This window comes from Notothenia coriiceps, unplaced genomic scaffold (genome assembly GCF_000735185.1).
Source record: "Notothenia coriiceps isolate Sejong01 unplaced genomic scaffold, NC01 NC01_scaffold00025972, whole genome shotgun sequence".
In the NCBI taxonomy this organism is placed as follows: domain Eukaryota; kingdom Metazoa; phylum Chordata; class Actinopteri; order Perciformes; family Nototheniidae; genus Notothenia; species Notothenia coriiceps.
In genome coordinates this window covers 60,546-74,302 of record NW_011358673.1, presented here as the reverse complement: position 1 = coordinate 74,302, position 13,757 = coordinate 60,546, and the positions used below count along the sequence as shown (strand labels likewise).

General features: G+C 40.5%; 1 protein-coding gene across 1 annotated transcript in view; it reads left to right on the top strand.

Moving 5' to 3' along the window:
* Nucleotides 1–13,757, top strand: part of LOC104956404 (guanine nucleotide exchange factor DBS) — a 39,561-nt gene that overhangs the window by 2,613 nt on the left and 23,191 nt on the right. The window contains exons 2-3 of the mRNA XM_010783891.1: nt 10,806–10,889; nt 12,198–12,312. Of these exons, the coding sequence (XP_010782193.1) occupies nt 10,806–10,889; nt 12,198–12,312 (199 nt within the window). The remainder of the gene's footprint in view (nt 1–10,805; nt 10,890–12,197; nt 12,313–13,757) is intronic.

Below are 13,757 nucleotides of genomic sequence, written 5' to 3'. Positions count from 1 at the left end.
GATTTCTGACAAAATCAGATTTACACACGACTGTTTCCACTCAGACTTTATTACAGCTACACCATTGTTTGGTTTCCATGGTAGCGCGTCTCTTTAGTAGCGTGCGCAACTAGATAGTCACAGAACAAGGATCGACAACTCGACCCTCTGCTCACTCCTTTCCTGGTCCAGCCCACACATATGCTCCATCAAGAGGATGGTGCTACTGTACAGGCCACAAGGCATTGCAGCACTCGGAACTACAATAAGCCTGTTAATGTTAATCTAAAAGCTCCAGCGATCCACTAGCACCTGCAGCTGCAGCTCACAGAATCAGCCCCTGCAAAAAAAGGGCTGGAAAGAGCAAATAGAGCGAAATGAGGCATGGCTAAAATGCAGGATCTGTTTGGTATTTTGAAAAAAAAACTATATTTATATACTTTATATAGGTATGGTCCTACAATATATTGTTCAAATATAGCATGATATGTCCCCTTTAACTTAGATCCCAGCAGCTCCTATTGGATCAATAAAAGGCTTTAAAAACTGGATTCCACCCTTTTAACTGGGCGGACATAATCAATCAAACTATAATATGGCAATCATCTGGCTGAGAGTTAAATCATTGTTTTTTTTTGTTATGTTAAACATATTTTTCTTTTGCACTGACTGAATATTGTTATTGACTCGCATAGTTACGAGTCAATAAGTTAGAGTAAAAGTACATTTGATACACTAGTTGCTTTCAGTCTTGGCAATCCCCCTGGCTTAATGTGACAACACAATGAATCAGTGTGTCTAAATGAGGCTCAGACTGCGAGTTGATCAGCGATCTGTCTCTTTGTTCGACCCTCTTGTTCACTTTGCGCTGCGCAGTTCAAACCCTAATGGCTCTTGTGTTTATCTCTCAAGGTTTATGACACTGATAACCTCGTGCTTGCCCTTGCGTACAAAGTGTGTTAATCACAACCCCCACCAACACACACACGCAAATTAAAGCCTTGATACCCAAGCGCACACACACATGCAGCCAGATATACATGTACACACAATCAACATCTCTGTCCATAACATTTCACCACACTTAACTTGTAATTGTAGATCATGGAGAAGTATGAGGCAGAATGGTGTCTATTAGCTTGTTTTGACTGAAATATATATTTTACATAACTCATTGAAATTGAGTTCAAATTGCCACATTCTGTGAAGAGACAGTGTCGTTCTTTGAGAGCTCTCCTCAGAATTAAGTCTTTCAGTAAAGTTGTAAGAATGGGCTCTTTTGTAAACAAGAATAGGGGCTGTGAATGGATACAGGCTGTGAATGGTTAAATAGGGACGCAGGCAGTGTTTGAATGGGCTGGTCAGAATGGAGGCTTTGTACTTGTGGTCCACATCTCCTGAGATAAGGCAGACGAGGAACGAGAGTTTTGTTGGCCTAGGTAAATGAGCGCTGGGCAGAGGACTGCAGTTTTACCACTGTGACACAACATGACAGAACCAAGCATGCTTTACTTCTTCCTGCTTCTCTCTTATTGTCAAAGCTGGATCCCTTGTTTTTAGGTCAGACTAAGTCATTCATTCGCAGGTTGGAGACATTGCTATTCAAACGGGAGGGGTCAGGTAATTGTCTTTTTTTAGGGGAGGGGAAAGGGTCGCTGGGTGAACAAGGAAGGTGGGGTTGAGTGCTACACTGTCGCTTTTGTCTACAGGGAAGGTAACCTGAGGTTGCAGTAGGAAGTCCACACGGTTACTGAGTGACGTCCTGCAGCCTGTAGAGCGGGAGGACAGATCTGCAGTCTGGTGACAGGTGGAGTCAGAATGAGAGGGACGTAGTGACATCTTTTTTTGCAAAGCTGCATGGAAGTGTCGCAGAAGAGTGAGCAAGACGTAGACTTGGACATCAGGATGGGGGGAGAGAAGAGAGAAGATTCAGGCTTCTTGATGGAAGAGGATGTCGAGGAAGACTCTGGGATTGGCTTTAAAGTAGATGGGAGTTTTGCTGTAAGTGCAGGCTCAGCAGAACACTCTGAAACAGAGGAGACGGACTGGAGTGGAACTACAGGACACAGAGGTGTTGTGTTAAAAAACTTTGATCAAAAAGGAGGAGATGGAGGAAGTCAAACTTCAGAGGAAGGTGAGACAGAGGCTGATTCAGGGTCAACGGAGAATGAAGAGACTGAAGCAGAGAAAAGAGATGAGATTGATGATCAGAATGAAGACATGAAGGAAGAAGAGATGGAGGGGTCGTTGGATGTGTGTCTGTGGCCGGTAGAGGAGGGTGGGGGTCATGTACGCATCTCTCTGGAGGAGGTGGAAAGATACTACAGATTTTCTCGCTGCTGCCACTGGCTGTGTGGTAGGTGTCAAATTATTTATCCTTTTCTCTTATCTTTTCTGTCGATGTGGCACACTGCTATTGACGCAGTCTTTAGTTTCACTATGTGTTTGCAGTCTATCCCTGTTTTATATTGAAACCACAATTTGGTTCTGTTATCTTTACCGACATTGTCTACCTGCGCTCTACTGTTTGTTTTCACCTGCCCGTGTTCTCAGCAAGAGTAAGGATTGGGAAAACATAGTAGTTGCTTTCTTTGTCATCATTGAAATTGTCCCCCTATTTTACTGTGCAGTTTCACGTGAAGTCGGTCTTTTCTTCTTCTTTGATGTCCATTTGTTATGACTTTTTTAAAAGCTACAAAAAGTGGAAGGAGTAGCTCAATAGATTCTGTAAATCAGAGATGCTTCATCTTTGTCATGCTGTGTGTACGTATGTGGGGATCTTGCACATATTTCAATCAAGAGTAATGCATTTAGGCCAGCCACCTCTTAGTTGATTAGTCGTTTTGGTCCTTTCAAGATTTGAATGACAGGAAAATGATTAGCCCATCTCCGGTAAACACAATAATTAAAGTGGTGACAGTTCTGTCGATTAAATCAACTAATCAAGCATTTAAATTGTGTTAGTCGACCTAGAACATACACTGAACAAAAATATAAACGCAACACTTTTGTTTTTGCTCCCATTTTTCATGAGATGAACTCAAAGATCTAAAACATTTTCTACAAACACAAAATAACAATTTCTCTCATATTGTTCACAAATCTGAAAAAATCTGTGATAGTGAGCACTTCTCCTTTGCCGAGATAATCAATCCCACCTCACAGGTGTGGCATATCAAGATGCTGATTAGACAGCATGATTATTGCACAGGTGTGCCTTAGGCTGGCCACAATAAAAGGCCACTCTGAAATGTGCATTTTTGCTTTATTGGGGGGGTCTGGGGGGGTCCGAAAACCAGTCAGTATCTGGTGTGAGGGTTAGGGTTAGGATTAGGGTTAGGGTAATGTTGTGAATCGAGTGGCCTGTGTTCTTCGTCCATAACATACGCCTGCCCATACCATAACCCCACCACCACCATGGGCCACTCGATTCACAACATTACCCTAACCCTAACCCTAACCCTCACACCAGATACTGACTGGTTTTCGGACCCCCCCAGACCCCCCCAATAAAGCAAAAATGCACGTTTCAGAGTGGCCTTTTATTGTGGCCAGCCTAAGGCACACCTGTGCAATAATCATGCTGTCTAATCAGCATCTTGATATGCCACACCTGTGAGATGGGATGGATTATCTCAGCAAAGGAGAAGTGCTCACTATCACAGATATTTTCAGATTTGTGAACAATATTTGAGAGAAATGGTTATTTTGTGTATATAGAAAATGTTTTAGATCTTTGAGTTCATCTCATGAAAAATGGGAGCAAAAACAAAAGTGTTGCGTTTATATTTTTGTTCAGTGTATGTCAAGGACAACCCTATGTATTGCACTATATTTAGACGGAGCAATGGGTAGAGGAATGTCTGTTATTGAACAGGATTTGATTAGCTGAAAAAAAACTTCTTGTTTGTCTTTTAGATATATCTTTTTGGAAGGATTTATTAGTTTGTTGGCTATACATATTTCATTCAATTTCCACGTGGTGATTTGCTGTTTTACAACTTGTTTATATCTGATCACAAACCAAATCCTGCTTTACAATTGTTAACCCACTGTCTCAACCATTGCCCCTTTTAACCCCCATCCCTGTTATTGTAAGCACTCATCTGCCACTGCTCAGTCCTATTTAGTTGTTGTCATCCCCCTCCATGACCATGACTGTAAGCCCCTTACTCCAACTTGCTGCCCTCCCCCCTCTCTCTGTTTATGGGAGACCTTTCTGTCCCCTGTCCTTTTGCACTGAAACTCGGACCTGTCCAATACATACAGTAGCCTCAGTATAGGATATTATCTGAATACCTTCAGATAAGGACAGTAAACAAACTTTAGCTGGCGGAGTTATCTTGATGGAACAAGCTAAACAGCAGCTGGTTAAACAATTTATACTTTTTGTTTTGTTGGACAAAGTTTGGGAATGTTTGGCCTGTTGCACCAAAGTGTTAGGCTTCTGCTGTAGTCCAGTGTAATCTGTGTCAGTAGAGGCAGGCAGTCCAGGTGTGTGACTGTGACCCACTAACGTTTGACTCTTCGCCTACAAACGTGAGCGTGAGTGCACACTAATCCCCACGATAAGCCTTATAGAGAAGATTAGCTTCTCAACCAGCGGGAGCCGTGTGTATGTTTACGTGCGTGTATCTACTGTAGGGAATGGTGGAATAATGTGAGTGTTTGTCCATGGTGTGTAAGTGTTAGGTCACATTTTTACGTCGTCTTTATTTCAAGGTTAAAACAGCAAATATGTTCTAAAACAAATGCAGACACATGAATAAATAAACCAAAAGTAATGTGAGACCCCATCAACAAGCTTCATACTTGTTGTTTTCCTGTTGAGAGGAAGTAACCTGTGTGTATCAATAAACACAGACTGGTTTTCATATAGGCCACTTCCTGGACAATAATGCATTGATCAAATAAACATTTTTAACCTATACCTCCCTGTCCTTTATAAGATTCTTGTGACATCATCGATACTTGCTGATTGTCCGGTTTCGTATCTTAGAGAAACAGTAGTATCTGCCCTCTTTTCCCCTCATTCTATTGGCTGAGGGCTGTTAACAATTGTATTCTACTGCGAGAACAGTGAGTGGAGAGACAGAAAAGTGACCAAAATGTGACTGAAACTGGATTCCTACATCTTCCACGAGGGGATTTTCAGTAACAGAATAGCCTCACTCTGGAAACAAAGTACAGCTATTGCTGACCTGGGTGGGGGGTGGGTTTGATACGTGTGGGAGTTGCTTGGGGCAAGGTGTGGCCGTCTGAGTGAGTGAGGCTGGGTCCAAAAGTGGAAACTGATGGAGGTTTCTGTGTGAACTTGCCTCCATGAGGAGCGTGTGAGCGCTCTGCAGATGGCTAGACAGTTGCAGTCTAGTGTCCTCAGGCTGTTCGTGGTCATTATTAAAATGGCAACATCAAAGATACGTTGGTCATTTATCAAGTCTCATTTACACTTGTTTTGTTCTGGTGCACACGCCCTTGCTTGAGGTTGAATTGAAAGAAAAGAAGAATAGGAAATGGTCTCAAGTAGCATCCGATATCAGTCAAACAGTTGTCCATGATCAATATCTGTTCACTGTGACATTGGAAAAAGTACAAAGAGAAAGGTCAAATGAGTTACCATTTTACCTGTAGGTCTCGTAAGAATAGAATAAACTAAACTGCTTTGCTTCTAAAGTCAAATAATGTTTCTCAAATAAATAATGATAATAGAAACTGGCACAGTGCATGAGGCTGTGCGATCAATAATGTTTGCAGCTACTGGTGGGCTATTCATTTATAATAGATGAGCCATTTGCCATATACAAACATAGGCATTCCAGTTGAAGAGAGTTTGATTGAATAGCACTTCAGGACACGATTAGTTAACAAGATCGAAATCCAATTTGATAATCAGCCTGTTTATTGGTAACATTTACGATGCATAACGTGTGTACGTGTCTGTCAGTGTGTGTCTGTGTTCCTTGGCGTGGTAGAAAAGTGTAATCTGTGCGTCGAACTGAGAGGTCTCCTGCTGCCATGCAGGTTTTGGAACCACCTGCTTCAGTGAGCAGAAGCTGCAGAGAGACGAGGTTGTGTTGTTGTGAAGTTCTTTACTAACTCATTATTACCTACTGCTGTATATTATGTAGTCCTCTTCTCATAAATACTCAGCAGCTACCTATAAACAATTCATCCATTATCAGGTAGTTACTGACTTGTTCCTCATTAGTTGTTTACTCACAGTTTCCTATTTCCACTTCCTGTTCTGGATATTGAACTCTAGTTTCTATAAATACACTTTTTAGAAATTGCTTTAGACAATAGCATCTGCCAAATCTGAAGGCACAGGGAGTAGGATTTTCCTAGAAGAAAATGGATACATTCATAGAAAAATAATCCCTGTCAATCATCATACTTAAAGTTTCTAGGGTTTGAGCTCTATAAAACGTACTGACCAGGTGCCAGATTGTAAGAACGCACCCAAAAGGAAGATAAGAAAATGGGAAAACGCAAATACAGAGAGGCAAAACGCCAACCGCATAAAGCTCCTTCCAAGTTGAGAGTGAATCCTGGGATAGCTTTCACCTGCTGGCGTGCACCATAACCCTCTTTGAGACGGGGGGAGGTAGAGCCAATTCAATGTTGTGTTTACAAATCAAAACCTACTCATTGTACATTCAATGTAATGTTACTTAATGTGAGCATTGTGCAACAATCTTGACGTTTAATGGTAGTTTGGAAATCAATCTAACATTATATGGCATGCTCTTTGAAATGTGTAACAGCAATGAAATGTGTCAGAAAGTTGTAGTAAATGGGCTTACTCTGGCTAAGACACTGGAGCGGTCCTTTAAGTCCCCTGAGCAGCTAAAACCTTTGATTGATGCCGTTTTGACACAACAGACATGGCACCAGCTGGTCTCAGGTTTAAAGGAAGTAGGAGATTGGAAATGGCCATAGCAAGAAAGACACACATGAATTAATCCTGTCCTTAAACTGTTTGTGTTTGTGTGCGTTTTGGTTTTGTGTGTAAAAGAGAGAGAGAGAGAGAGAGAGAGAGGGATAGATAGAAAGCAAGCAAGAAATGAATGTCAGTGTACTAACAACCTGAGGCTAAGTCACCTGATAGGGCTCGTTGTCAAACAAAGAGTAAACAGCGAGACTCGTTGGTTTGTTTAAACTGGAGTCAGAGGAGGGTTTAGAGTAAAAGGGCTGTGCCTGTGAAGAAACAGTCAGTCAGAATAACATAAGGTATAAAGACGACAACAAAAGTCATAACGGTAATGGATATTATGATAATCTACAAGATGGATTGAGCTCCAGTTAATATGAGACCGGATTAAGTGGGGACGAATTTGCCTGGCGTCACAGGGCAGGTGTGGTGTCAAACAGGTAGAGTTGTACTGAGTATTTATCAAGTGTAAATCTGGGACGAGTTACTTTATGCTAAGAAGCCGTATGAAGGATGAGAAAGTAGTATTTCCTGAATACTTCTTATCTTAATTTTTGCTTTTAAAGAGTATAATGACATGAAATATAACAGCCAATCAGATGACAATGATATATTCAGACAGTGTCGCAAGCTGTGTGGAAGCTAGTAAGCATGCTCTTAAATTCAGCATGTGTTTGGTAACTGTGAAGATAGCTTTGAAGAGGTGGCACACGATAAAAAAAAAGAATTGCTTTTTACTGATCTCACGATATTAATGGGAATAAGCATTATTACATCATTGTTATAATACAACATTGACATATAATGATAATAGTGGGATTACGTTTTTTAAAAGGATCTCTACCAACCAGATTTGTATTGACTCGAAGGCGAGACCTATCTGAAAGACCACAATACTTCATTCAGATATTTTACCATATTTTGCTTCAACCAAATACTGTGCCTCCTGCAATTTAGATACTGCACTAGCCTATATTGAGATTTGGATTACACTTTGATTAACTGTGCAGCCCTACCTTAAAGCATTGTGTACCCCACTATATACGGCCTTCTTTTGGTGATCTGTAGAAAAAGCAACGTTGCTTACGACGAAACTTGCTCCATAGCGTAGTGGTAGCTAAATGTACGTTTATGTATTATCGCTACTAGCTCCGTCATAATCATAATCATAATCAGAATACCTTTATTAGTCCCACAGAGGGGAAATTTGCAGCGTTACAGCAGGAAAGAGCCACAGACAGCTTAGTGTTGCATATCTGAAATGCAAAAATACAGATCAAAAACAAATCAAATCTACAAATCAAATCCAAATCAGTATTATTGTTTCAGAAAAAAGTGGCTGGCCTCGGTCAATGAGCTCATTCATAATGTTTAGCCTCTAGCGCTCCAGTGCGGGTTCAGTCTGCTGACATCTGACCATGACAAAGCTGCATTTTTAGAACTATATATTCTTTAAACATTGCATTTTATTTATTTTAATTACATCATTTATTTCTATTATTATAATTGTTATTTATTTTAGAAATGATATTTGTTTATGATTATCATTAATCTAGGTGCCTGACAGTCTAGTTCGTGATTTCCTCGAGACTTGTTATCTTCACAGTATTAATAAACCGTACACTAAAGTTCTGTAGCCAAGAGAAAAAGTCCAATGATTTCATATTCAGTTATAACGACAGAAACATCTTTGAAAAGGGGCTTTTTAGTAATGGTATAATAAATTAAAGAGGGGGGATGTAAGCACTTGCTCTAAAGTTACATACAAACATAATAGGTTTTGAACACTAATGGTTATGAGCGCTACAAATAAAACTAGAAAGACCTTTAATCCACACAGAACAACTCTACACAGCGTGGGAATGTCTTGTTGTTTATCTGTATAATGTGTGTTAGGAAAACGGAGCAAATAAAGTAAGGGTGGGATGAAAAGTCAATATTGCCCTCTACTACTTTGCCTTACCTGTCTTAGCTGTTCCATTGCAGCCCGTTTACAGTCACTGCGAGACACTCCCTTCCTGTAATCCGCTGGCTTTTCTGGTCCCTGGATGACCCTGCATTGTTGTTGTTCCTCCATCATTTCCACCTGTATTTTATGCATTCAGTGCTTTCAAACTGAAGTACATCGAATTCAATTATGCAGATGCTAAAATGGGCATGCAGGAAAAATGAAAGCTCTCCAGCCCTGGGCATTTTGGTGGAGTGGAAGTGCTTTTATTCAGCAAATGGAAAAGTAATGAAAAGCTGAAGAGGCCACGCTTCATGTTTTTATGGCTCTAAACTATATGTGTTCTTTTAGCTTTAATTACAGGGCTACTTTTGGCTGGATATATCATTCGTAGCACGTTTAAACATCCGCTTGGCAGATGTGGCCAGTAACTGAGGAATTGTTTTTCAGGTTGCCCTGATAGAAGCCATCTTCACACAAATGTTTGCACATCAAAATGCCCCAAGGATTGATACTGAAAACTACTTCACCTTCCAGCAGCTTCTCACGACAGTATCTGACCACAATGAGCCGGATATCTTTAATTTCCCTCAGGCCTCTCGCTGTGACGTCTCTGTTTTAAACTGCTCACGGACAGCGGTTCAGTTCAAAGAGACATGAAGCAGATGATGTTGTCTTTAGGTATTTAAAGAGCCTTGTGAAACGTGTTTTGTTAATACATTTTGGGTTGGGCAGTGTGAATCCAGTGAAAGACGTGTGTTTTGATGTGTTTATTTGATATTTTAAGCTTGAATACACTGTATATATGCCAGAGATGTTACACAGAGACACATAGCGAAGCAGCAGCAGTAGTGGTAACTGCACTCGTGCCAATGTTTCTGTATTGATCTGTTTTGCCCCTCACTCCACAGATCTCATTTCAAGTTCAATGTTGCCCAATTTCATTCAGGAAACAAAGCTGAAAAGTTCCTCATACTTACATCAGTGCATATGCTACATATTGTAGGGAGGCTGTTTATGTTTTCTGCATATTCATGAGGCTGGCAGAGACAGCTGTTTTCCGTGTAACCTACTTTTCCACATTCATTTTGTCTGACTAAATATCTCTCTTTGTGCTTTGTATTACCATTTAAAGCACACTGGAAAGATACTTCTGTGTTCAATGTTCATGGTTTAATGCTATTTATATGATTTATAGAGGTATACAGTCTGTTAGCTTGACTCCTAATGCCATCTCCATCTCCTACTGGGGCAGTGAACCTTTCATCTGATTATTTTAATCCTCATGAAGGGGAGACTTAGGGGGGGGTGGAGAGCTACTGAAGGTGGAGTGAGGGGACCACAAAGACTGTTAATTTATCAATACTGTATGCAAGTCCCCAGTAATCACAACTCCCCTTTTTATTTAGTTTGAATGCTGTCTTTCTACAGAATGAATGGCAAAGCAGTTTTTTGATATGGCCTGTAGGTTTGGGTGGAAAGTGCCAAATGAAACAAAAACAAACATTGTACTTAAACAGACTAGCGCTGCAACAATTAGTCGACGGAACAAGAATTGATAACTAAATTAGTAATACATTTGGTTAGCAATAAATAATAAACCTACTAATACATTTAAATACAATTATTTCCAAAGTAATTTTACATGAAAAGATTAGCTAGATTTCCTGCTTTTCTCAGTTTTATTTCATAATGAACTGAATATCTAGGTTTGGGACTGACAAAACAACGTCATTTATATAAAGACATCCCCCTGGACTTTAAGGGACGGGATGGACTGTTTTCACTATTTTCAGACATATCAACCAAACCCATAAGCTATAAAACATCTGGCAGATTCATCGAAAATGGAAATAATATTAAGCCGCATCTACCCTTTCCATACTGTACTGTACATATTCAGCATATCTGATATCACTAATATTATCCTTTCTCCATTTCCTCCAGATGAGATCATGCAGCTGGACAGCAGTCCCCTCCGAGCGGCTGACATCACCTCCGACCTCAAGAAGCAGTTTGCCATCCTTTCAGGTGAAACTTATTCATATCTTCTCCATCTTTCTGTCTTTGTGGGCAATTGGGGATTTGCGTTTCCCATCTCAGCTGCTGTCTGTCATTTTATTTCTTAATTAGCACACACCACTTATCATCCGTCATCTCTGCCACCTGAGGAATCATTTATATGTAACCTCTCCGCTTGATATTTGCATAGTTAATGTGAACAGTTTTCTCCTGGCAGTTATGCTTTGCTATTCAAATGTGACCTTCCTCCTTTTCCTCTTCGCCGTTAGTCTGTCTTCTTGCTGCTGTTTCCTAATCCATATTTCTCACTGCCTTTTGTATCTGTCAAGCTTATGGTAAAATACATATTTGTGTTTTATTCCCAGATATTTGAGGCATGTTTCACAGCCAGACATTTGTCACAGTTATGATCCAGTCCTACAGTAGTATTAAAGCTCTGTGTGTCTGAGGTGACCTTGTGGCTGCAGCAGACTCAGGGAACCATTTTGCAGACAAACATCCAAGCAGACGCTGAAACTATGACCATGCACTTGCTGTTGCTATAGCGATGAGACAAGAAAAGGCTGTCAGATTTATATTCCAGACACATGCGCTGACAGAGCAACTGTTTCACACAGGGAGTGTGTTTGTGTGTGTGTATGTCAAACGTGAGATTGAACATGTTGGTGTAATCACCGTTCATTGTGTAACAAACATGTGTTTTTTTATTCCATCCATGTTCGTCTTAAAATTATTTTTCTTAAAGAACCTCAAAACGCATTTTTCTCCGTCAGCTTCAGAAATGGAAACGCAATTTTATTCAAATTTAAGAACAGTTTTTGTTTTATTATTTCACTTGAGAGTTTCTCTTAAAACCTCAATATTTCAAAATAAGAAATGGAATTGGAAGAAAATGATTCTATCTCAAACTACAGGCTTCTTCTGTTTGCTTTAAAATAGAAGCGTTTAAGATTAAATCCTTTTTAGATAGATAGACATTGCAGTTTCCTTTCTGTTCAGTTTCCAGACTCAAGCATCAGCGCCCCCATGTGGCCACAGTGTCCTTCACTCAGTGATTATTCCCTTTTATTCCTCCTGTAATAAATCAAGAGACCTCTCCTTAGCGGTTTGATTAAACAAAGCCCCTGACACGGCGACTGACAGCATGAAAGTTATTATCAGCTCAAATGGTTTTATTGTTGCCTCAGTTATTATACCATCATATATTTTGAGCACTGTACTGAAATGCAACATCCCCAAGGACGCAAAACATTGTTATGTCATTTTGTATATTCACGCAAAAGGTACTTCTGTTTCTGTTGTTTTTTGGTTTTCTAGGAGGAAGAGGGGATAGCGGCAGCCCCATCATTGTATTCCCAGAATTCCCTGCGTTTGGAGAGATCACGGACGGAGAGTTTCACAACGTGCTGACCTACCTGACCAGCGTGCCCAGGTAAAGTCTGACACTGGCTGAATGTCACACAAACAGACCTGAGATGTTGAATGTGCATGTACTTTTTTTCTCACCTCTTATATCATCTCTGATTTCTATTGATACATTTCCTTGTACTTTTTTTGTTTTAACTACCAAATTCACCTGCCACAACCTGCCCAGTTGATGCTGATGAAATTGCTTGGGTTTATAGTTAAACTGCGAGCAACAGCCATAATTAAATATATACTAAGACATCGATTAATAAAGGTAGAAGTGATGTTTGTGGGTGTGAAGACATGCAGGTCAGGTGAACTGAAAATAGATGGATGGGGGAATAGATAGAAATGACTTGGAGAGAGGCAATATATAGATAAAGGTGTTGTTCCTGAAGATGCTTTTGTTTATGATGTCTGCCAGTAGGTGGCAGCGGGGGCCTCATCACAGTTTAACTGCTTAAAGGGTTATGCTGCAGAGGATTTGTGCAGTGGAAGAGACACTCAGTGTATTGCATATATGTATTTAGGGGGAGAGTGATTCCTTGTATTAATAAGATGGCCAATTAATCATCCCTGGTCTTTATCAGTCCTCTGCAGACAGTCTTTGTACACATGGTAGACCAGACGAGACATGGGGGGGAGGGGCAACGTACAAAACCCTCCCTTTCTTACAACTATTCCTCAAGAAAACCATCCCCCGTCCCATTTTCCTCTTTAATTTAATATTTGTACCTAACTATTGAGTCCTGTGTTGTCATGTGTTAGCTCTCCCTCTGGCTGTCCCACCCTTCTTTCGTCATTCCCACCCTTCTTTCGTCATTCCCAGAATGGCAAAGTGCTTAAAAATAGAGACTGCAGCGATGCTGACGTTTTGAATCTGAATAATACATACAGACAGCTGAGCAGAGCTGAGTCACGGAGTGTGTGTGCTCTTTTGGGTGTGTGTGATAATTCACATGAAACCTGTTCAGACTAATATGTCTATATGAAGGCAGACATGTGCTTCTTTTCTAGGCCTTTAAAACATCAATATCAATTCAGCCTGTTTTGTGTCACTTACTTGAACACGTTTTTAGTCAGGATTAAAAAATGTTAATCAACAGTATTATGTTTCAACATCTGGAACATCATTTCAAGTTTTTATTTCAAATCCAAGCTAAAAAACAGGTAACAGGCAATTTGCATTTATCATAACTTGACCTTCTTCGTGATCTGAGCCTTGAGGTTTCCAGTCATGTGACGGCAGGTCGTCCACAGGAGTGAGACTGCGTTGAGCCTCGAGCTGATCTGAGTACAGCGGCAGATGGCTGCAGCTACCTGAGGGACCGACTCCCCGACAGGACACACAACAAATACCTTTGGATCAATATTAACGGCAGACATAGGCCGTTTCTCAATCTCGAGGATGCTGGCTTGGTAGTCGTGTACTTCCAAGTCACTTCCTTCAGAAACGAAGCAAGTATACTT